Raw genomic sequence first — 23,787 nt, 5'->3', positions numbered from 1 at the left:
AAACTCAAAGACCGAGCAAAAGATGAGGAAACACTGAAGAAGGAGTTTGATTTGTTTTGGAAAGAGTGTGTGAAGAAGATCATCACAGATACTCCTCCAATCAAAGACATTGACATAATGAAAGAGGTGAAACTACTCCTCAGTGACATCTTTAAAAGTGCTCCTGTAGACTCCTGGAGGGAGAGCAGTGAGTGCAGGAATGTTTTTTCTGTACCAAGTTATTCAGATTATGTGCAGTTAAAGAAATCCAGTGGATTTACAGGTCATATTAAAAATGCCATCAAAGCAACTAAAAAAAGGTTTGGTAATGCTCTCTCTAAAGAGGATGAAATTCAAATAGGAATCTTTGTCGCAGATGTTGCCCAGCAAATAGACAAAAAGCTTATGTCATTTAACATCGTAAAAATGGGCTTCAATGTCAGCTGCATTCAACAACTTGTAGATTACATCAAGGTGAGAGTTCGACAACATCAGGAAATATCAGTGAACTATGTGTTCAAGAATGAATTCTTCGTTGACTTGGTTTATTGTATCTTTAAAAGAGCAAACAAGACATTCACTCAGCAACACAGACTGTTCAGAGAAGCCAATGATCCTGTTCTCTATCTGGAGAAAAAGAAACAAGAGCATTACAGTATTTTCAAGAAACACCTCCAAGGAGCCGCTTCATCTGTCATTTTTGGTGAGATCTTGTGTCAGAAACTTAAAGAGCGCATTGAGCAGAGCATCTACTCAAAGTCTGCAAGAGATTTGATAAATGACATCAGACTAAACTGTGAATCACTGAATGGAAACAGGTTAAATCTGGAGATACACATCCTGAAGCTTTTGGCAGAACAGGAGAATTTTTCTGCGTACATGGACTACATTAATCATCCCAGAGAGCACTTTGAGAATTTAATCAGAGATGAAGTCAGTCAGTATATGACTCGTAGGTTCAGTCTCAGTGTTTTGCCCACGATGCAGAAGAACACTGAACTCCTGCAGAAGAAGATCACTGATGCTGTTCATGAATCTACTGAACGAGTTCAAACAAACAGTGGAAATGTTGATTTGTGGTTGAAGACTTTCACACAGCAGCTTTCAGATGTGCTGATATTCTCTGAAAAAGACCTCAGTGGAGTCAAACATGATGATGTTGATGATTTCAACCTCCTCAAAGAAGTGATAACAACAAAGCTTCCTGCTATAATGCCTGACACGAGCAAAGAGTTCAACACAGATACATTTTATGAAAAACTGGACCTCAAGGACAGGCCAGATGAGATTCTGATTGATCAGTTCTGTCAGTGCTGTTGGGTTCAGTGTCCCTTCTGTAAAGCCACCTGCACCCAAACAGAAAACCATGATGGAGATCACTGTGTTCTTTCACACAGAATAACTGGAATCAGTGGGCACTATTATGATGGAACTGATAATCTGTGTAGAATTTTGTGCTGGGCTGCAAGTAAAAAATGTTTTAAAACATCAAATAGCATCAGAATAGCAAGAGAAGTTTGCGATGACAGGTTTTTGCTTGTTTCAGAATATGCTACTTATCCTAAACGAATATATTGGAAATGGTTTGTGTGCAAATTCCAAAAGGATCTGGAAGAGTACTATGAGAAATCATTTAAGGGTAGGATCCCATCAAATTGGAGATTACACACAAAAAATGATGCAATTAATAGTTTAAACCTATACAAACTTTTTGGATATATTCGTTAAAGACATATTGTTCTGTTTTTGGGAAAGTCCAAATACATTTCAGAAATAGCAAGGTACAGAATTATACCGCTTTTCTTTTATGTTCTCTTCTCACAATATTGATTAATGTTGCACATCCAAATGGTGTGGCAATAAAGACAGTTTTGATAGCTGTCCGCCTCTATGATAATTTAGGGGTAATACAGTTATATTTGTTTATTAAACAAATCTGGTCGAGTGTGAGTGGAATTAGCATTTTAGGGTGGGATAGTATTTAATTTAATTTTTTTACAGATGTCTTTTAAGATTAAACTATTGTACATAAGCTTGAACATGGTCAAACAAAGAACTTGCCTTAAAAAAGATGAATAATAACTGAAGAAAGTTTAAAAAATTGGAAATAGTGAGACAAATCTGAAGTAGAGGATCCTAATGCAGCAATATATGCTACTTGAGAAGCTGTGAGGACAAGCAGTAAAAGTGTAGGTCTTATTTCTTGGTTTCATTTTGAAAGGGTGTTTGTTGTGAATATTTAGATGAGGTGACTGTTGTTTCTGCATTCTTTGTTTATCTCACAGAAAACATTTAAAACTGCGTGGCCGCCTGTAGTGGGAAATCACCCTCTCATAAAAGTTGATCTAGTTCACATATTTGAACATTATGTGTATTGCTTCATATTTTGAAACTTAAAAAAAAAAAAACTGACTTAAAAGTGTGCTTGGGCTCCATTTCTTTCAACTAAACGGCACTTGTTTTGACATTTTTCTATATAATCCAAATAGCCTACATTTATACATTTTCAATTGTCTTAAGTGTCCAATATTTCTGGCAGAGAGTTCTCAATAAATAAATGTTGTTGTTCTTTTGATGTGTCCTGTTTTCTGAATTTAATAAAATCAACAACGCAGCTTTAAGGAATAGTGCCTTGTTTTCTCTATATGCAGAGCTGGGTTTCTGTAGCTTCTATTTGTGACACTAGTGACCTCATTCATTACGGTCAATATAAAAGATGGAAGGGTGACATTATTTGAGTGACAAAATTTCACACAAACCTAATTCTGTTTGAATCTAAATTTTATTTTAAAATGTAGAACACACTCACATATGAAGACACACACACACACACACACACACACACACACACACACACACACACACACACACTCCATAGACATAATAGTTTTTTATACTGTATACAAACTGTATTTTCTATCCCCTTAAAAACAATTTCTAAAGATCACAATCTGAGTCTGGCTCCTTGCGAAAAATTCTACCTTACTAATTATTTGAAAATCTCAACTCAACATAAATACTAACAATCAAAAAATATATTTTTTTTTAATAAATAATTTTTTTTATACATTTTGAATATATCATTTATAATAATTTGTAGGCATTTGTTTTAACATTGGAGATCTGTCAATCCATAGAGTCCTGCAACCATCTACTGGCCATAGTCAGAAAATGCAATTTCATCTAATTGCAATTTTCATGTCTTTTTTCCTAGCAGAGGTCATTATTTATTTATTTATTTTTCCTATTGTTTAGACAAACCTTTTCATGATACGTATAAATGTATATATATCATTCATGTTTTTATAAATATTTTATTTTCATGTATTTTTTTCCTAGCAGAAGCCACTATTTAATTGTTTTTTCTAATGTTTGTACAAATATTTTCATGATATTTATGAATACATATTATGTTTTTATTTTAATTTTATTCATTGGAAAAGAGTGATTTCATTTTTTGGTAAAAACGGAAAAAGGTCCCTCCAACACATTTGTTATTCTTCACTGAACGGAGTATGTTTATATAATATAGTTTAAGTTTTACAGTTTTAATTATTGGAGGAAAACGTCATTGCAGAGTTCACAGAAATCCTGAAATAGAATTTGAATTATTCTAAAATAAACATTTTGGAGGTCTCCCTAATACAGTTTTTCTCGATTGTTAAACACTATACTGTAACTGACTCATTTGGCCCAATTTCCCAAACCATTCATACAGTTCTCAAAACAAAGACACGTTTCTCAAAACTTTGAACACATTTCACCTGTTTTCACACATGCTCCAATTTGCTCAGTGTTTTCTGCAAAACCATACAGAAGAACAGCATCATTTTGCACAGGTTTAACCATGTTCTCATTTAGAAAACACAAACACACAATATAACTACCTCAAGAAATCACAAAATGAACACAAATAGCACACATTAATCCACGTGTGAACATTAAGCAGCAAAACTGATGACACACCAATCAGAATCCCAGGATGATATAAACAGAAGCACAGGTGATTACCCCTCTATTTATGCTGCATACTGTAACAGACATCGACTTGCAAAATGCTTCCCGTTTCCCAAAAGAATGTTTTTGTAACAGTCTTTGAAATTAATCTCACTAGTGTTCTCTAGACAGGAAAGTAGTCTGTGTATTATCTCTGTTTGTGTCTGGAAAAAAAAAAAAAAAAAAAAAAAAATAAAAACATTTTTTTTGGACTAAAATGTTTGTCTGTGCCTTGGAAGTTTGAAGTTTGCACAAGCTGGTGTGTAGTTTTGAGATTGTGTGTTAGCAATCTAGAAAAATAGTAAGGTGTGTTAAAAGAGAAAGCTCCATAAGGTGCAGTCCTGTGGTACTCCACAACCAGGACTCAGAAACACTGATATCATCATGCTCACTGCTGTTAGTGTTGGCTGGGTTGGTGAAGTAAAGCACTCCTTCCTTCTCTAAAGCTCCAGCTGCGACCGCAGGATCCTCCAGTGTGTGATCAAACACCAGCTGCTCCACCGGCAGAGACTCTCCTCCATCCAGACTGCGTACGACCATACGACAGCGGCAGTGGTAGTTTTTATTGTTGCGCACATTAATCACGATGCTGCCGTCATCCAGCTCCACTGGCTTTGACGAAACACAAGACAGAAGTTTGAAGATTTTACAAACTCTTCTGATCCATATTTCTGTCACACAACCACCAATATTGCTAAAACAGAACAGTGAAAAGTTATCATCTTCATACCTGACACTCATCTGGTTCAAAGTCAAGGTTGTTTTTGCGCTGGTTGTAGGGAATGCTCTTCAGTTCAGCTCCATATCTCCATGTGTTTCCATGATCGTCACTCAGGATACAAAACACTCCTTTTAATCAGTCTTCTTCCATTAGGCCATGTTAACCATTCATGTTAACCATATAATATATAACAACAACAATAACAAACAAACAAAACTTAACGTGCAATATTCTGGGGTATATTCTGCTCGTCTGTAAGTGGTGCTTTATTAACAAGGTATGAACTGCACTTGGTCTTCCAAACTGTTTGAAGCCAATTCATTTTATAATGTCCCACATAGGCCTACTCTTCACAATTCATTAGATCTTGTGTTGTGTCAGACCAATATAAAAGTCATCAAGTCAATTTCGATTTGTAAAGTCATAATTCTAACTTTTAATTTCATAATTTCAACATTTTCATCGCATAATTTTGACTGAAATGGGATTCCATAAAAAACATGATGATAACTGAAACCTATGTGGCTTTCTGCAGTTTAATATCCAAGCAAGAGACTTCCTCTGTCCCAGACAAAACCTAAAATACTATGTTGATGATGCAAGTTAATCTAATAATTATATGACCGCGTGGTGAACCTACCGAACTCATATTTAATCACTTTGTGTTTTTGGCCACAGAGAAAAGAAAAACGGACATAAGAAGAACACTTTTTCAGTGCACCAAAAAGTCAAGTACAAAAAGTCCCCATAACATCTTTGGGTCCCCTTTGAAAATAGCTCTTGAGAAATGTTATGTTTATTGTGTGTGTGTGTGTGTGTGAGAGAGAGAGAGAGAAAGCGGAATTTTACCTGAGTTTGCGCGGCTGTCAACAGTGTTGCGCGAGAGCTTAACTACTTAAAAAAATACCATTTTATAGAAATTTCAAGTTAGTCCTCGTTCATTTTATTGATAAAGTCACATATCAGCGCTGACAACAGCTCTGTTCGATCGCTTTCGTCTTTATCTGCCTGTCTGTGTGTGCGCGTGCACGCGGGAGAGAAAAAGATAGAGCGTGCTCTCCATAGATAATAAAAGGTAATTAAGTGTAAAAAAAAAAAAAAAAATTAAATGATAGTTTTATCTTATTGTTTCTCATATTTATTCAACGTCTTTGTGGTTTTGGTTCATAACTGAAAATAATTTGAAAATAATGCGATCAAAACCTGGCCGCTGTGCAATAAAAAAAAATTGAAGTTTATTTATATTCTTGAAGTTAGTTTGCCGAACCCTCGGGCTTACAGCCGATTAAATGTGTAATTTCTGCACCACTAGTTTCGACGAAATAATAATACTTGATTACAAACATTTGTTTAAAAAAAAAAAACAAACACTGATAATCCCACCAGCTAGGACACCCTTGCTGTGTTGGACGGGGAATCAATCTAGAAATTTTTTCTTGTATTTTCTTGTTTATTAACAGATATAAAAGACAGTACACGAGAAAATATTTTAAACAGTAAAAAAAAAGATTTGAGTGGATTTTGAGCTGTCAGCCAATCAAGGATGAAACTCTAATGATGTTCACCTGCTACTCATTAGAAACATTTAACAAGTTAACAAGACCTCTTGTGAATAAATGTTCAGTACCTTGTGGTGAACCTGAAAAACCAGAGATTCTGCTGCAGTTGTTTTTGTCTGTAAAGCTTGAGAAATGTTTGCTTGTGGAGTAGCCAGTTTAGAGAGCATCATGACACCCAAGGGGTTCTCCAGGCAAAATCTACCACTAACCCCAGGAAGAATCCCGAAATTTACTATTCCTCCAAAGTTATCCATGTCTCCTCGGCTGTATCGCAAAAAAGAAAAAGATGAGGACACGTATAAGCTGTTGTCTCCAGAGAGCCCAGAAGAAGAGTCTCCTGGACATCAGCCTCTCACTGGCTCACCAAGGATTTCTGCCAAACTTTGTTTCACCCCTAAGATGAAGCTGAAACGCCTACGGAAATCTGCCACAGAGGATCTCTCAGACCCTTCGACGTGTGCAGCCATGTCTCTGGAACACGTTGGAAAGGTCACCACACCTTATGGCTTCCGGACCTTGGCTGCCAGTCCCAGCATCAGCCGGAGAGAGTCCTTATTCCATAAGCAGGGACGGTGTAAAGAAAGCAGAGTGCCGGTGGATTCCTTGGCTTCGCCAACATCTTCAGATTCAACATTCAATTCCACAAGCAACAGAAACGGCTCCACTAGAAAGCTGCAAGATGGCCCGAAAGACTGTTTCTCCCCTCGAAGATCCAAGAGAGAAGGTCTGGAACTGCTCCTGAACAAACAATTGACTCTCTTGAGGAGTCTTACTCCCAAAAGAACAAACCCTAAACAAAAACTTAAGTTCTAGAAAGTAGTAACCAATATCAGCCTTCGTATAGCCTGTTGTACTGTGCTTTTTGTACAAAGAAAACCTTTTAAGTGTCAAATAAAAGTGTTTTAATTCTAGTCTGTGCACAGTTTTAGTCATTTACTAGTTTGTTTCTTCAGATGACGTAAAACCACATTCACTTGCGTGCAGACAACCCAGACTCTGGTTGCTTGAATCGGTCTCAAGTATTAAATAAAGGCAGAAGTTTCAGGGCTGGTTTTGTGCAAAAGTAACGTTGTGTTCTATAAAAGTCTTAAGGTGACTTTTAGCCTTTTATCTCCTGTAAGTTTAAGACTCGGCAAGAAAATGAACATCGTCTAACTTTCAACTGCTTTTAATTCCAGCAAATTTCTTAATGTAGTATTTGCACACACACCCAAAAGATTCAACAACTCTGAGATGTTCTCTTCCACCACGGTGCCTGCAAGTTCCTGGACATGTCTTGAGGGACACGGTTTCTTACATCTCGTCTTCTGCTACAGACATGGCAGTTTACAGCTCTGGCCACATCTGCAGTCCTTATGCCTCCCTGCAGCAGGACTATGGCACGTTAAGGAACCCAGTGTTATTCAGAATTACTAGAAAGGTCTCTTTACTGTTCTAAGTTATTGTAACTGTGACCTTTATTGCCTGCCACCTGTAAAACCGTAAATGTCTAAAGGACTGTTCCACAGGTGTATGTGAAATAATTGCTTATGGTTTATGGAACAAGCATAAAAATGTTTAAACCCTTTCCAATAAAGATATGTAAAGCTTTTTTGGATTTTACAAAATTATCTTTAAAATGCTTTAGCATGAAACAGGGATGCTTTTTTTTTTATACATATATCTCAAATTTCAAGTTGAATTTGTGCATTATAATGTATAAGTGACTATAAAATATGTATTTTAGGTGTGTAAATGGCATATTTTGAGTTTGGATATTTAGGAATGGCCCATTGGGCTAGTTTGTTGCACAGACCTGGCAACCCTGTAGTTGGAGTGCATTGAGAAAAACTGCATGCTAAGCAAAGTAGACATTCAGTATGCAAACTAAAGAAATAGTAAATAATACTGGAGTGTTGGTAGTATGTTATTGAGGACAGCCAGTAGGTTTGTTGTCATCCCATCAAGAATGCAAGACTTCAAACGTGACATTTTGGTTAGAAAACCAAACTTCTTCCGCCCTTTTTTATTAATATCATAGTCCTTTAACATAGTTACAATCTGTTTTTATGAAAATAAGTCAGTAGAAAGAATTCTTTAAAAAGTCCATCAAGTCGAGTCCTCTGTTTATAGGTCCTGCTTTCATTTCAAACATGAGATAAAAACTCACAGACCTTCTGTAAAGTCTCGGCTCCACTCTGAAGAGCCACGGCGTCCAAATCTTTATTTATGATGGGCACGGGGGAAAGGTCTGTTCAACATGAAAAGATAAAAGGCTTGAACCTGAACACCCCTATCTGCTTTCCACTATTCCAAAATGAACCGGTAAAATCTTCAATCAGTTTAAGATCCCTGTACTTCATGTTACAGTCTGGGTTCACTACCATCAGTGGTAATTGCTCTTTGAAGTATATTACCATGAATTTTTATGGGTGGGCCATTGGGGAACATTAAGTAACCCTCTCCTTTAAGGCAGTCTGTCTTGTTTGTACGTCTGTCAGTCTATGCCAGTCTGGATGTAGGTTCTCCAGGCTTAGCCACCCCCACTGCGCCCGTCCTCACACTTAACCAAACTCTCGAGCTTGAAATAGCCGAGGAGTCCAGTGGTTAGAGAAGGCAGAGACTCGTCTCCCAGGCTCCACTGCATTTGAGTCCAGAGAAAGAGTTGTGCCCCTACAGGAGGAAGAGTGTTTGGGCAGGCTGCCCCTGAGTGGCTGGAGCAGATGATTGGCAGGTAGTCTCCAGTGACATCACAGTCGCAGAGGGGGCGTGGTTATGCTGGGTGTGGTTGGCGTGGAGACGAGGGTTTGTCCTCTCAGTCGCTGTCAGATCCTACTGCTTTCCGTTTTCTCTTGGAAGCTTTGGGTTTGGAATCCTCTTCCTCCTGGAGAGCAGTCAACAAAGGCCATTTTAAACATAATAATAATAATAATAATAATATGGGTGCTGGCCTGAAGGCTTTCGTGATTATGTCATGTTGCGAGCGTGGGTTTACCGAAGCGCTGCTGGACGCGCTCTCCTCTTCATTGCTGGGTTGAGGAGCCGAACCCTTGCGGGATCGTGGCGAGGATGCTGGGGCTTTGCGTCGAGGTTTATGTTGTTTGGAGGAATCCTCATACTCCTCAGCTAATGAGAAAAGATCACTGAACCTGGCAGAAGAAAAGAAAACAGTTACGATAAAATAAGATTAGATAAGACTGATAAAATAGAAGATGATAATTGTGCTTTATCAAGCAAAAAACACACCTCATTTTGTGGGCCTCGTCACAGCTGGCCTGAACATGCTGTAGGGCTTGTAATATGGGCGTCTGAGAAAAGACTGATACAACAACAAGAACATTGTTTAAATCAATATAAACAGTAAAACAGACAACAAGGCTGAGTATTTAGTGGCATTTTATGGACTGTAAGATTCTGGTGTTGAACTCACAGTTGTTCTTGGTGTTGCTGAGATTGAGTCTCAAACTGTCCAGATGTTCCAGCATCTGTTCTAGGGTCAGCTGAGCCAGTTTACTGCTGGAGCTCCTCAAACTGCACAAAAACAACACACAACTTAAATATGCGTCTTTTTAAAAATTTCACAACTTTTTACAAGTTTGAGGGCGGTAAGATTTTTTTATTATGTTTTTGAAAGACTCTTCTGCTCACCAAGACTGCATTAATTTGACAAGAAACACAGTAAAAAAAAAAAAAACCGTAACATTCTGAAATATTACTGTGATTTTGAATAACCGTTTTCAAATTGAACATTTTAAAATGTCATTTATTCTGTGATTTCAAATTGCTGAATGAAATTAAACTTACAAAACAACATAAAAACAAAATAAATAAATGTCACGACTTAAATGTTTTCCAAATTAGAGAATCATTATTTCAATTCAGTAGATGCAAAATGTTTAGCGCAAATAAAGATTTACTTAAAATAGTATTTTCCACATAATTATTCCCTGCATGAATACACAGAAGTGTTTTTAATAATTTATTTGAAGGACATTTAATAATAGATTTGTGAAATAAATCAAACCGAAGCAATATTGGCTATTTGCTACTGAGGTTTAAATAAGAGAAGCTGTTAAATATTTTGCCATCATATTTGCTAGTCATGACAATGAGTGGGCAGACAACTGTCCCACCGGCAAGATCTTCATAATATTGGGTAATTTTACAGTATAAATATTTAATGCATTTCATGTTTCTCCAGGGATACAGACCCTGCGTTCAATCCACTTGAGCTTGAATCTCAACCTTTGTGTGCTCAGCCCAGGGCCTTAAACACTCCACATCCATCTTTCAGTTCTGAGGGATGAATATGTCATTACCTCTGTCGTTTACGGGGCATGTTGTTGTTCTTGATGAGCAGGGCTTTGATGTGCTCTCCCAGCAGGTCATCGTGTTTCGCCGCCCAGTGCCGCAGGATGCTGGTGGTGAACTGATCCTCTTGGTGATAAGGTCGGCTCAGCACCATCTTCACCATCTCCTCACTCGGCCTTCAGCACGACACAGCAAAAAAATAAATAAATTATGACTGCGTCCCACAGCAGACAAGATTAATAACCATCTGTGTGGAAAGACTTACTTTTCTCTTCGTAACTGCAGCAGCAGGCAGGACAGAGCTTCTGGATGTTCTGTGAGTAGAGAGCAAAGAGGATTATGGGTGGACCGAGTATGCGTAGAGTGAAAGTGTGTCTATGGAGAGAGACGCTCACCCTTGTATTTGAGGTGCTGTAAAATGAGGATGATGCTCTCCAGAGGGATATTGTGTGCCAGGAAAAGCTGCCATGTGCTGTACTGCTCAAACGTTTCCCAGTCCAGAGACTGAACTAAAACACACAGATGCACAGAACAAAATTAGCTTTACAAAGCAATGAAAGAATGTCTGCCACATTCACAGATAAACAACTAGATTTCACTCTAAAGCATTTTTTGGCACAGACGTCTGTTTGACGCTCACATTTGTCAGGGTGAAAAACTAACTTTTCTATTAAAAACTATATTTATTATAGTTAAATGTGTTCATTGTCATATTATAACTACACAGACGAAACAAACTATGAATATTTATGAATTAGTTAATTGCTTATGTATAAAAATCAAGACTTCATATTTTAGTAGCATAAAAAAAAAAAAAAAAAAAAAAAAGTTATTCAAACTGGAAATAGATGATATACAGAAAGGGAGCAAAGAACACCGTGATACCTGTAACAGATTTAGTTAGCATTTTTTCCATCTTTACCTTGAATTTGGGGGGAATTTTTGCCTTAAGCCCCAATTCATTTTCCAACTTGGCGTTTGGTTTGTTAGGTGTAACTATGAAATTTGAACAGAGACTTGTGGGGTCAGCTTGAAAACTGCTGTAAACTTACTGAGGATGTTGAGGACTGAATCTTTACGGAACATCACCAGATTACCCATCATCACGTGACACATCAGCTCCTGAAGCTGTGAGGTTAAAACAAGAGTAAGAGGTTAAAAGCGATTTTAAGAAAAAATAATATAAAAATGTAATCAGTGTTAAAGGGAAGTTCAGCCAAAAATAGGATTTTTCCCCCCCATCACTCACCCTCGTGTCACACCCTACTTGCTAACTTAAGTTAAATCTTTACAAACAAAATAATTTGCCTTTATGAATTTTCAGAAGCGTCAAAGTTTTGCTATAATAGACTTTCTATGAAGGGAAAGAAATCTCACAGTTTCATTAAACATATCTTCATTTGTCTCTCAAAAGTGAAAGTGTCTCATGGGTTTGGAATGACACGAAGTTGAGAACATTTTTGGGTCAACTTTTCATTCAAAGGTGTATATTTGAAACCTGTGCTGAATCAATGACAGCCACGATCATGTTGAGGAGCTCTCCACTACGCAAGGTCTCATCTGGGAACTGTACAGCACAGACACAGAAAAAGTCAAACAAGGCTGTGAAAGCCTCTGTTGCAGGCACATGGTGTTGGAGTATGAGGTGTGTTACCTCTGAATAGATGGAGGGGGTTAGGTAGCACAGAAGCCTCACATCATCCTCCTGACAGGCCTTCATGTCCATCATCAAGCAGGTGTGCAGGTCTCCCAGAGCCGTGGCCTGAGCAAAGGACTCGTACAGGCTCATCTTCCCCGCCGCCGCTTTGCTGCAAAGACACACAAAACGGTCTACTATGCGCTCAGAGTAGGTCTGCATGATTAATCGAAAGAAAAAAGGGACTAATGGCTTAGTGATTATCAAATTGCACAGAGTGGGATTTCATTAAATATATGCTCTGTATTCAAGGTTTTCACGGGTCTACTTGGATCCTGAAAGGGTTTGGGTCCAAAATGTCAAAGAGTGCCTCGGACATGGGTTGGGTTCAGTATTAGTGGCAATTTAAAATAATTGTGCTTTTTCCAAATGGACCCAATAACCTAGTACACACAAATCCTTCTTATAGATATGAGATCCATCAGGAAAAGCCACTCGCTTCATTACACTGCGTGTTCATGCAGGGCTTTTCTTTTTATGTGCAGAAGCCCTTTGCTGGAATGAGGTGAATAGTGATGCAGACAAGACTAGTGATTCAGTGATTTATTGGGCTATCAATTTAATTTTTAATCAAGCTATCACATTTATTTTTTCAATCCACTAGTCACAACTGAAAGACAAACTCACAAATAACTTTTATCCATCAGGTAGGCGATAATATAAAGTAATAATAAATAAATGAAAGTAATGGAGCAGTGACCAAATCAGTCAGCAGGACACCGGGGTTTCCAAAAAAAAAAAAAAAAAAATTTATGCACATCAGGTTGGGATGATTTGTGTCGGGTACAGATTTTAGGACCCGAGAAGACCTCTACTCTGTTTGTGCTTGCATAAACGAAATTGACCCTTCGCAAAGACGTGCCCCCTTCGTTACTGTTGCTATGTTCGACAAGTCACGCCGCTCTTGCACCACACACTTGCACTCACGCAGTGAAAAATACAAAAATCGCAGAGCAAAGAGGAAACCGACAACGCGCCGACAGACAGTATAGAGCAGGTTACTTTAGGTATGAAACAAAGTCTCATCTTTCAAATTGTCATTTTTTTAAAGAAATTCAAACAATAAATACCGTTTTGTGGCTCTTTAATGTGTCGTGCAGCGCCTCAGTTCAAGCGGCACGTGAAGCGATCATCTCTTCCTCTTTACTAGTTATAGCATGAAATAAACATGAATGAAAATCAGAAGGTACTGTATCTTGTTTCACCCGTGGAAAGACGTCAAAACACACCATTTTTCAAGTTCAAGCCCACGACATTAATCTACTCTTCTGTCTGGTTTGTTTGTCGGACAAAAATGGCAGATTCAGCGTTATGATTGGTCAGATCACCTGTCAATCAAACTTCCGGCGAAGGGTCAATTAACTCTCCATTCCAGCAGGTGGCAGTAGTCTGTATTTGTCATTCAAAAAGGGGAACCAGAATAGCTAAAATTGCTGAAAAAACAATGACATGAGCCTTCTATGTTTGCCCTCTTGGGTGTGGTGTTTACTTGTTTTTGTCACATCTTCTCATGTACTGCTTCGTTAAGCTGAACAGCCAATCAGAGTGAGCTCCATCAACAACAGGCTTTGCTGCCAATTCAACATGCTCAATTGGCCAAAAAGCCATCGACAGGGTCAGTCTAGTGCTTAACTACAGCCTGACACTGGCAGACCATCAGCTTGGTGTGTCATGGCCTTAACAAAATAGAAACTATCCGATTGGCGATATCTCTTGTTGCTCATCACTTGTCACTTGGATGATATTATTTGGACTGTTTACCCTACCTAGCTTTGAGGTAGTAGAGCAGATGATAACCGATTTTCGGCTGTTTCTGGTAGAGCTCGGCGAGCAGGTCCAGCAGGACAGAGAAGCCGCTGTTGTCCTCCTGCATTTGACACAAGTTCCTGAAGATCAGACAGACCGGCTTACACACGGACTCCTCCAATGACCTGCACACACAGAGCAACCCATTAGCCTCTTCATTAAGAAAAATGAACAATAGTGACAGGAAAATATGGAGGGGAAATCAGGACACAATGCAGGCTGGAACCAAAGACATATATCTAACGCTAACCACTAAATAATGTGCAAACCGACCAGACAGGAAGTCGAGAAAGAGAGAGAAACATACTCTTCTGTGATCTCCTCAGGCAACACATCTCCTCTGAAGTGACTCTTAAACAATTCAGCCAGACAGGAAGCTAGAGTAGACATCTGCTCTGAGTCAAAATCCTCCTGAAAGAGGACAAATAAAAAATAATGTGTGTATCATCAACCGTATTTAAAGCTCCGATTGAAATTTTCACCCTGAGCAAAGCTCACCTCTAAAATAAGATCCACGATTTCCTGCATGACCTCACAATGCGTTTCTGTGTCACTGAGGAAGAACCGCACAAATTGATACTCATGCAACTGGGATCTTATTATAACTGTAAAACATGTTATTAATCACGTGTCTCACCTTCCTTTCTGCAGCTGCAGAACCCTTTCTTTAAGTGCCTCGTCCAATTGGTCGACGAAAGGTGTGATGTCAGCAGGCTCGTCGATGTAGGTTTCCTTAAGCTGATGGAACCTGAACTCTCGTTTTTTACCTTGGGATAAACATGGGTTCATATCATGATGGCACTGATATGAACTGAAAATACAGAAGTGGGTCATGGGCATCATTTTGAGCCAGAGCCACTGATCTAGATTCTGTCATGATTGAATACTAAAGCAGAGAACATGTGCTCCACTCCAACTGAAGTAACGCTGTGAAGCAGAGACGTAATTGGTTGATCTGAAGGCCTGAGCTAAAATCTATCTGCCATTACGGCAAGCATCTTACCCTTGTTGTTCAATTCTTCCTCATCGTCACTGAAGGTAGCATCTGTATTGTCATAGCAACCATCCTCCTTATCAAGAACATGATTGTCCATCTCCAAAGGAACAGATTCCTCCATTTTTACTACAAAAAAATAAAATAAATAAAAATAAAAATCAATATTAAAACGTGCCATAACTCAATTCCTTTCCACTGACTTTTGAGATTGAGAGTACACTAGTGAATCTCAACCTTTTTAATTTTAATTTAAGGTCTAAAATATTTTATTGCCTAAAAATTGCTGTTTCAGTATTTAAAAAAGTCCCTGTAATCACAAATGAATAGATAAGTTGTAAATTCATTGGCAATATAAAAGTGTAAACTCCAAAAGACCAAATTCTGGAACTAGAGAAATTAATTATTTGAATTATTTTATTTCATTGTATCAATTAAATATTCATATAATATTAATCAATATACATACTGAATAATATTTAATTATTTTGGTTTCACTTAGTTTAATTTTACATTTGCTGTAACTAAAACAGTTTGAATCTGTGCAGCTTTGTCATTACAGCAAATATCTCTGAGGGCCTTCAATATAGTCCTTGACAAAAAGTCAGAAATGTTGAGGACCACTATACACACTTCATATTTCTGCTAAAGCATTTATTTTACTGATGAGATGGGAAAGTAGATAACGAGTTGTAAGACTTAAATTTGCACGTTTTAGCATCACATTCACTGTCATTTATCCTGAATTACACAAAAATGCTCACAAATCCCTCTTCCTAACAAAAGAGGTTTATCAAGATTAATATGCAAGTTTAGTACATCCCAAATCATAGTATGTCGAAAAAAAGAATGTCTGTTTTGTATATGTCTGGTGGACTAAATTGTTTCGGAGCTTTTGTTTTTGACATGACTGGCAATGAATCAGTGGTGTGGAGCTCTGACCTTCAGTGGGCGGCGAGGGGGAATTGCAGAACTCTGGGAAGCGTTCTCGCAGCATAGAGCGCAGCTCACGGTCCAGTTTAGGGTTGTCAAACAGAGGTGCTAGGTGACTGAGAGAGCGAGAGAGAGAGATAGTAGGGATCATTATATTGAAAGCATCTCTAAATCAGCAGAAAAACACTGGTGACTTTCTTGATGAAGTATCTGTATGAGAACATACTAATGAGTGAGTGTGTGTGTTTCTGTCTGATAAACTCACGCCAGAACTCTCTTCTCCATGATGAAGTTTAGAGAGTTGAAGACGCCCTGCCGCACTTGACCCTCAAGAGGAGGAAAAAAGTTTGGGATGATCTGAAGTGGAATAAAATAGCAGGTTAACCCAAGATTTGAAAGACTGGAATTCAAAACACACAGAACTTCCTCTGTAAATTCCTCTTCCCACAAACATGGTTTTGGTTGCACAAGTAATTTTTTCCAGTAGCACTTTACAATAAGCTTCTATTTGTTTGCATTAGTTAACTACATTAGCTATCATGAAGTAACATGAACAATGCACAGCTGTATTAAAAAAAAAGTCAACACTTTTATACTGAATATAATTTTTCTATTATTGTCTGAATATACATATTTCTATATGTCTTTGTCAAAAAGATGACAAAATTACTTCTAAAGCATGTATCAATCTTAGTTAAACGACTTCATGTTAATATGCACAATACATTGTCTAAACCTAAAGCTGTATTAATAATGTTAATATTTAATGGACCTGAGCAAACATGAGCTATCAACAGTTGCATTTTTATTAATTAATGTTAGCAAAGATTAATAAAATACTGTAACTAATGCATTGCTCATTGGTAGTTACCACAGTACGCAATGTTAACTATTAAGATCTTATTGTAAAATGTTACTGTTATTTCAAATGGAAAGTCATGATACTTTTGGGAAAAAAAAAAAAAATGAAAATAAAAATGAAAATAAAAATAAAATTCTTTAGAATAATGTGTATAGATGAACTTTGCACCATAATGTATAATTGGATCCATTTTGATTTGATGTGGTTTTAAATTGTATATTGGATTAAAAAAAAAAAAAAAACTCAAACTACTGTGTATGACATTAACAAGCTCTTAGATACAGTAAGAACTGAGAGAGGGTTTCTCACCCGACACATGAAGTCCAGTAGTGTGGCTGTTATAGCAGGATGTGGTTTCATGGAGTGATGCATCACCAAAATGGCTGGCTCTGAAAAAACAAGAGTCCGAAAGAGAGAAACAGAAAGAGAGATGAAGAGGAAAGGGGAAATAAAATGAGAGAGGAAAATAAAAGCAGAGCATCAGTGACTGGGTGAAGGCAAAGCATGTGGTTTGTACATGTCTGTTTACAAAGTCAAAGCTAAATGGCACATTAATGGCTTCCTGCCTCTCTTACCGATGTTCATGATGCTGTCTTTCTCTGGGCTGAAGAACAGCCAGTCGTAGAACAAGGCCAGTTTGGCATTAGATGCAGCAACATTAGACTGCAGAGAGACAGACTGATATGGAATCCAAAATGACAGCCAGAAAAATCTTATAAGTTGAATGTTTTTAGTATTTACTTACCGTGCAGGTAGTCAGGAGCCATCCAATGATCGCCCAGCGTGGCAGTATGTCAGAACTCAGCACTTCATTGGATGGATGAACCACACCGCATATGTAGCGAATGAGGTCACAGCGCAGTGACTGGCTTTCAGCTGTGGACAGATACTGCCGCTGAAACCAGTCCTGATAGCGCTTCTGCTGGCCAAACCGGACCTGCAGCCAGGAAGAGCAAGAGTTTTTGCCTTTCAAGTCATAAACGTATTGTGGTTTCAGTGTTTGTGTGCATTTACCCGTGAGGTCATGAACAGCAGCTTGGTCTCCATATCAGGGGTGAGTCGACAGGCCAGAAACTTGCGTGAGGTTCTGGCGGTGAGGAGCTGCAATATACCTGCAGCAGGACGGGACAAGACAGACCAATTTAATAACACAGACTTTACTGTGCATACTATTCATGTCCAAAACCGTTGCATTACTGTAGAAATTCCCTCCCACACACCTGTGAACTGTGGGCTAAGGGTCTGAGGATTGTGCAGCAGGTCTCTCCACAACAATTCCAACTCAGGAATACGAGCCACATTCTGTAAGAGTCTGACTAGATCCCTCCCGATGATAAAACACTCCATGAACTGTTAAAACAAACAAATATAGCAATTTAAAAACATGAAACACCACTGAATGGCAACAAAAGATGAAACAGTAACAACAGCAATAACATCTGTAATGTGTAATAAAATACAGAGAAAAAAAGTTTTATGCATTAGAATTTGAGTGGATGGAAACAGGGTATTTCAAATAAATACTGTTATTTTGAACTTTCTATTAGTAAAAGAACCTAGTAAAAATGTATCATGATTTCCACAAAAATATTTAAATTGAACATTGATAATAATAAGAAATGTTTCTTGAGCTGCAAGTCAGCATATAACAATGATTTCTGAAGGATCATGTGACACTGAAGACTGGAGTAATGATGCTGAAAATTCAGCACTGCGTCACAGGAATAAATTATATTTTAAAACATTAAAATAGATAGCAGTTATTTTAAATTGTAATAATATTTCACAAAATTGCTGTTTTTACTGTATTTTTGAGAAATAAATACAGTCTCGTTGGGCATTAAAAAAAAAAAATTCTTACTTACCCTAAACTTTTGAACAGCAGTGTGTATATTATAGATTTAAATATTTAATTTGTTTACCTACATGTCCTATGACCATTATTTGATTATCAAAATCCCTGTTAGTTGAAGCCCCAGTGCACTAAAAGACCAGGCACATTTACATTAGGTACGTACAGTCAATTTAGATTTTATGGTGTCTATAAATCTGTTGAATAATTGCAGGCAGCCTAATTTAATCACAGCTGGTTCAAGCCCAAGTCACAAGTTAAATCCCAAGTGCTCTCTAGGGAACTGCTGACCCAGATACAGACATCACAATCCTGCTTTAGTGCCCTTGAGCAAGACACTTCACCTCTGCCGGCTCCAGGGGGGGACGCCCTTGAAATTAGTCTATGGTGATTCGCTCGGAATAAAAAGTATTTATCTTTCTTTTCATTCCTGGCCTTTTTTGCTTTTTATACAGATAATAGAATTAAGAAAAGTTGTGATCCAGATGAAAAGTTTTGCATCATGTGTGATAACCACATCCCATCTACACAACCAGTCAAAAATCAACTCCATGAGGTGCATGCTGTATGATACAGTACAGTATGATATAGAACATGGAGCTCATACTCGAGGAGGAAGAAAAAAAAACACCACCACCACCTCATGCAGTTTGGTGCAGTTGCTGATATTTATATGGCCAAAAGTAAGACGAAATTCTGTAGCTCCGTAGTTTTTATTGTGGGGGTCAAAACATGTTAACGCAATGCAATGATAATTGAGAGATGAACAAATTAACGTTGTATGGATAATCAAGTTAACTTAAATTGCTTCAGTCCAGCGAGTGTTCATCTTGAAATATTATGAACAATAAAGAAGTGTTTTCTACATTTACATCATAAAAATTATTAAAGATTTCACAGTATAAAGACATGTGAGGTTTGAACTATAAATCAGATGACAGAAGGCATGACGTAATAGATTGTGTACAATAGGTTTTTCATAAGGTTTGATCATGTTAATGATTTACGCTAGCAATTTGCGTATCAAATATGATACAGCAGGCTTTATTGGGTTAAATGATTAACACAGAAAAGCAAAAAAATCCTCAAAAATACTTTAGCCTTGTACTTCATGTAACTAAAAACATGCACACAAAAAAACAGAAACACTGTGTCCAGAACTGAAGTCTTTCCAGTACTCACCCTCTCTCTGAGCAAACCGATGCAGAAGTCCACCTCTCTCTGTCTGAGGGGCAGCAGGTTTGGCGTCCCATGGTCCACTATGAGCCTCAGGTACGTGTACACAGACATGGCCACCAACATCCCGCTTTTCAGCACCCACTCTCTGTCCATCACACAAACACATTCACAAAGCTGCCAATAAACTCACGCTGGTCTATTTGCATGGACGTAGTTATCACCCACAGTGCATGCTGTTCGACTCAAAACTTCTCACCTCTGCTCCACTAAGATGTCCAACACGTTCTCTGCCAACCACAGGTTTTTGTTGGAGATGTCTCCCCCTGCAGATTGACGCAAGTTAGACACATGATGTAGGGATACACTGTAAACGTAGCATGATTTGCATCTGTGTGTCAACGCACCAGCGATCTGTTTCATGAGCGTCATGAGAACCCCATCTGCTCCAATGACTCCACTCTTCACCAGCTCTTTGACCAACCACACCAGCTGCCCACACACACAAAAGACACGACGTCACCAGCGTGTTACTGTTAAATTCAGTGTTGTGAAATGACATCAGACAGGAGCCCACCTGTGTACGGCACACGTCCTGAAGCTTGAGGAACTTCTCCATAAGGATCTGGTTGATTTTGATGAGCACCACATTCATACCGTCCCGATTCACCAACGTCAGGTCTCTGTAGCACTGCAGGACACAATACTATGTTAATGGTGGGATTCTGGGAGAACAGTGCGAGTAGAAGAGCTTTCTGTGGTACATGCATGTATGTGAATAAGATCTCATGTACGAAGCATCAACATACCCTCTGTGCTTGTGGGGACTCTGTGAGCAGAAGCATGAAGAGACCAAGACAAATCTCCTCATGCTGCTGTGGACCCTTACACACCTGAACACACACATTCCCATTAAACATAATCATCAAATTGTTTTTGAATTTTATTTTAGGCCTTTTATCCACTTTTATTGATCTCAAGTTTCAAGCCAGTTATGAATGAAATGTTGAAGAGGAGATAGGGGAGTTAGATCAAGAAATTACAGGTTGCAAGCCAGATTTGATCCTATGTACCTCACCTGAGCACCAAAATTCAACATGCATTAACCAGCAGCCAGAAGGCCTTGGCTAAATGTCATGCTATTCTTCTCTCTGATAAAAAACTGTTTATTGACCAATAAATCAGCATATCAGACTGATTTCTGAAGAATCATGTGACACTGAAGAGTGGAGTAATGATGCAAAAAATTCAGCTTTGATCACAGGAATAAATTACATTTTAAAATGTATTCAAATAGAAGGGAGTTCTTTTAAATTGTGATAATATTTTTACAATATTACTGTTTTTACTGAATTTTTGATCAAACAAATACAGCCTTGTTGAGCATAAAGAGACTTCTTTTTATGTAGTTACTGTTTTATAAAATAATTTTTACTGTGTCACAGCTAAAGTAGTTGAAGAGGATTTCCAGTATGTGCCAAAACAAAACCTTTTTGCCACGACTTTAGCAAAGGAGAGGTCACCTTCTGTTTCACATGAATTACACGTGTAGGATAACACGATTCCCACATTTTTTGACCAGTGAATTTTGATTCATTTACAGCTGAACGATAATCGGTGGAAAAAATCTGATTTTAAAATAAATGTAAAAAACACAGCAGATGTCTTAGCATACAAACGTCAACAATAACAGTCAACAGATATCTTAAAGTTATGAGGATATGGCGTGGTCTACACAAGCACTCAAAAAGAACAATATATAGGTGATTAAACATTTTCAAACTTGCAAATCTAGAAAAAAGTAAATTCTACAGTCTTTTAAGCATTTTACTAATTTACACCACTTTTCCAGGCCTGCAAAAAATCAAAACTATAAAATTCCATTATGTGTTATAAAATTCATATCATAAGTGGGTGTAAGTTATTATAAGAGGGTGTAACTGAAACACTCACATGAGCAGTGAGAGCATCATTGGCTTCCCGCTCTGACAGTCCATTGGTTATAGATGTGGTGATGCTCATACACCTCTCCAGGCGCTGAAACACACACACAGACAGGTGAGTACAGAGCAATGTGCATGCATGCCATGCCAAAAACACCAAACAACAAAATAACACTGCAGATCCCAATAACAGTTCATGCATGAATAGTCTAATCTCAATTAAAGGCATGACTGCATCAATTTTTAATACCTTCCCCAGCAGATGGAGAGTCACTGACACCATCAGCTGTCATTTAGGACATGTATGACATGATAACATCATTGAACGTTCAGCACACATCATGTTTACACCGCTGCCTCAACTCCTTCCTTTATATTTAAATCAATAAATAAGATAATAACAGACTACAAAAGCCATCCCTGCAACTATCAGCCCTGTCCTACAAGTCTGATAGTGTCAACTTCTCCATTCTGCTCGTCCTTTTGTTATTGTACTTAGTTTCCCCCGTGTTTTTCTTCGCAAATGGGTGCTGTGAAGGACGCACTGACACGTATGTTGACGGCCGAAGCGAATGAGTCGATCCCTACCTCCTCCAGCTCATCTTTGGCGTCCAAGCTGGTGGACACCAGAAGGCGACCCTGCGCTTTACCCTTAGCCGGCGAGGGCTCCATCTCCTCCCGCCTCGCTGCGCCCACACACACGGGACCTGACGGGGGTTTAGGGCGCTGTTTGAAACCCGTCCCTCACTGTTTCCTTGGGTCTGGGGGCTTATGAACTAGTTAACCCTCTCTCCGCCCAGTCCTAGGCGCCTACAGTGTGTTTACGACTCTTAATTCGCCACCTTCAAGCGACCACTCCAGTGTTTCTACAGTGTCCGACTGTAACAATTCAACTTCCGCAGGGCATGGTGGCTTAGCGGAAGTGTTCCGAACGCGGAGTGAAGGCGGAGCGGAGCGACTCATTTATACCAATCGCGTGCTGGATCTTTTGATTGACGTGGCAGTTGACCAATCACGGCGATGGAACTGTCAGCGAGACCCGTTAGACAAAAAGAAGCCCGTGCAACTTGACAAGAACCCTGCTTCTGTGTAAACATGTGGGTATAAACTCAGACAGACAGTAAACTATAGGGTTGGAGTGAAGCTAATGAAACCTGGATAAATGCGTACTGACTTTTAAATGTGGAAACAGCAGACATTTTGTCGTATTGGGGCTCTCAACAAGAAAAAACAATATTATTCGAAGATTTAAAAACGTAATAACAAAAACAACAACAATAATCCTTATTTTATAATAGTCCTATTATAAGTTTTATAATAGACTACATTCATTGTAATTAAGTTTTGTTTTACAATTATAAAATTGTAAACGAAAATTATGATTATTATATTAAAATGCAATCAATTCCACATATCACTGCTTACTAAGAAAGCTAATTTCTGGCACTTGTATTTTTCATAAATATATATTATATGCTGTTATTTCTGTTTCAAAATGATTTTATGTATTTAAATATTGCTGAAAAGCCATTATATAGGCTATAAAATGTAGCATATAATACATTTTAATGACAGATATGTTGTGGAAGATTACTTTATTAGTGTTAGATATTATTTGATATATATACAGTTTAAAGCGTATAGTCTTCTCAGTTTACTCATTTTCAATGTTAATATATATATATATACATAATACAATGTTTTATATATATATTCAATATGATTCAATATTAAAATACATACATTACGATATACAAGTAAATATATTGTCACATATTTTTCAATATAGGAAAAGCAGCAATTCCTTATTTAATATATTAACACAATATATTATTCTGCATATTTTCAATATACAGTAAACATTTGTTGATCGTTAATAAGTAAATATATTTGAACAGTAATACTTAAACAGTAAAACAATCGATACATTTAAGAAACTGCAAAAATGGAAACTACACATGGCAATTTACCCCAGTATAA

General features: G+C 37.9%; 1 protein-coding gene and 1 long non-coding RNA gene across 3 annotated transcripts; both read right to left on the bottom strand.

Annotated features, from left to right (window-relative positions):
* Positions 1 to 3,082: 3,082 nt before the first annotated feature.
* On the bottom strand, positions 3,083 to 5,734 carry LOC131525914 (uncharacterized). 2 transcript variants are annotated; one of them, XR_009267316.1, is made up of 3 exons: positions 5,546 to 5,734; positions 4,706 to 4,839; positions 3,083 to 4,587 (listed from the first exon to the last, which is right to left on the bottom strand). It is a non-coding gene; the product is annotated as an uncharacterized LOC131525914 (long non-coding RNA). The 2 variants fall into 2 exon arrangements; XR_009267317.1 differs by having other exon boundaries at positions 4,706 to 4,824.
* Positions 5,735 to 8,045: 2,311 nt separating this feature from the next.
* ints3 (integrator complex subunit 3) lies at positions 8,046 to 22,730 on the bottom strand. The gene is made up of 29 exons (XM_058754253.1): positions 22,396 to 22,730; positions 21,818 to 21,901; positions 20,674 to 20,757; positions 20,442 to 20,555; positions 20,272 to 20,356; positions 20,124 to 20,190; positions 19,871 to 20,012; positions 18,057 to 18,186; positions 17,851 to 17,948; positions 17,582 to 17,773; positions 17,412 to 17,499; positions 17,146 to 17,225; positions 16,240 to 16,331; positions 15,984 to 16,090; positions 15,051 to 15,170; positions 14,685 to 14,814; positions 14,546 to 14,600; positions 14,355 to 14,458; positions 14,008 to 14,172; positions 12,200 to 12,353; positions 12,044 to 12,112; positions 11,598 to 11,673; positions 10,941 to 11,054; positions 10,811 to 10,859; positions 10,554 to 10,721; positions 9,665 to 9,765; positions 9,481 to 9,553; positions 9,230 to 9,383; positions 8,046 to 9,118 (listed from the first exon to the last, which is right to left on the bottom strand). Exons 1-29 carry the CDS (start codon positions 22,477 to 22,479, stop codon positions 9,050 to 9,052), a joined length of 3,048 nt encoding a protein of 1,015 aa, XP_058610236.1. The 5' UTR covers positions 22,480 to 22,730; the 3' UTR covers positions 8,046 to 9,049.
* Between the last annotated feature and the right edge of the window lie 1,057 nt (positions 22,731 to 23,787).

The sequence above is a fragment of the Onychostoma macrolepis genome, chromosome 19 (assembly GCF_012432095.1).
Source record: "Onychostoma macrolepis isolate SWU-2019 chromosome 19, ASM1243209v1, whole genome shotgun sequence".
NCBI lineage: Eukaryota > Metazoa > Chordata > Actinopteri > Cypriniformes > Cyprinidae > Onychostoma > Onychostoma macrolepis.
This window is presented reverse-complemented; position numbering and strand designations above follow the sequence as displayed.

What these genes read in the sequence shown, in the direction of transcription:
- ints3 (XM_058754253.1), bottom strand. Translation starts at nt 22,479, where the DNA reads ATGGAGCCCTCGCCGGCTAAGGGTAAAGCGCAGGGTCGCCTTCTGGTG. An exon ending in TCGTGGATCTTATTTTAGAG is followed by an intron (nt 14,459 to 14,545) that starts GTGAGCTTTGCT and finishes GTCCTCTTTCAG; the next exon opens with GAGGATTTTGACTCAGAGCA. An exon ending in CAGCAACACCAAGAACAACT is followed by an intron (nt 9,554 to 9,664) that starts GTGAGTTCAACA and finishes TTGTTGTATCAG; the next exon opens with TCTTTTCTCAGACGCCCATA.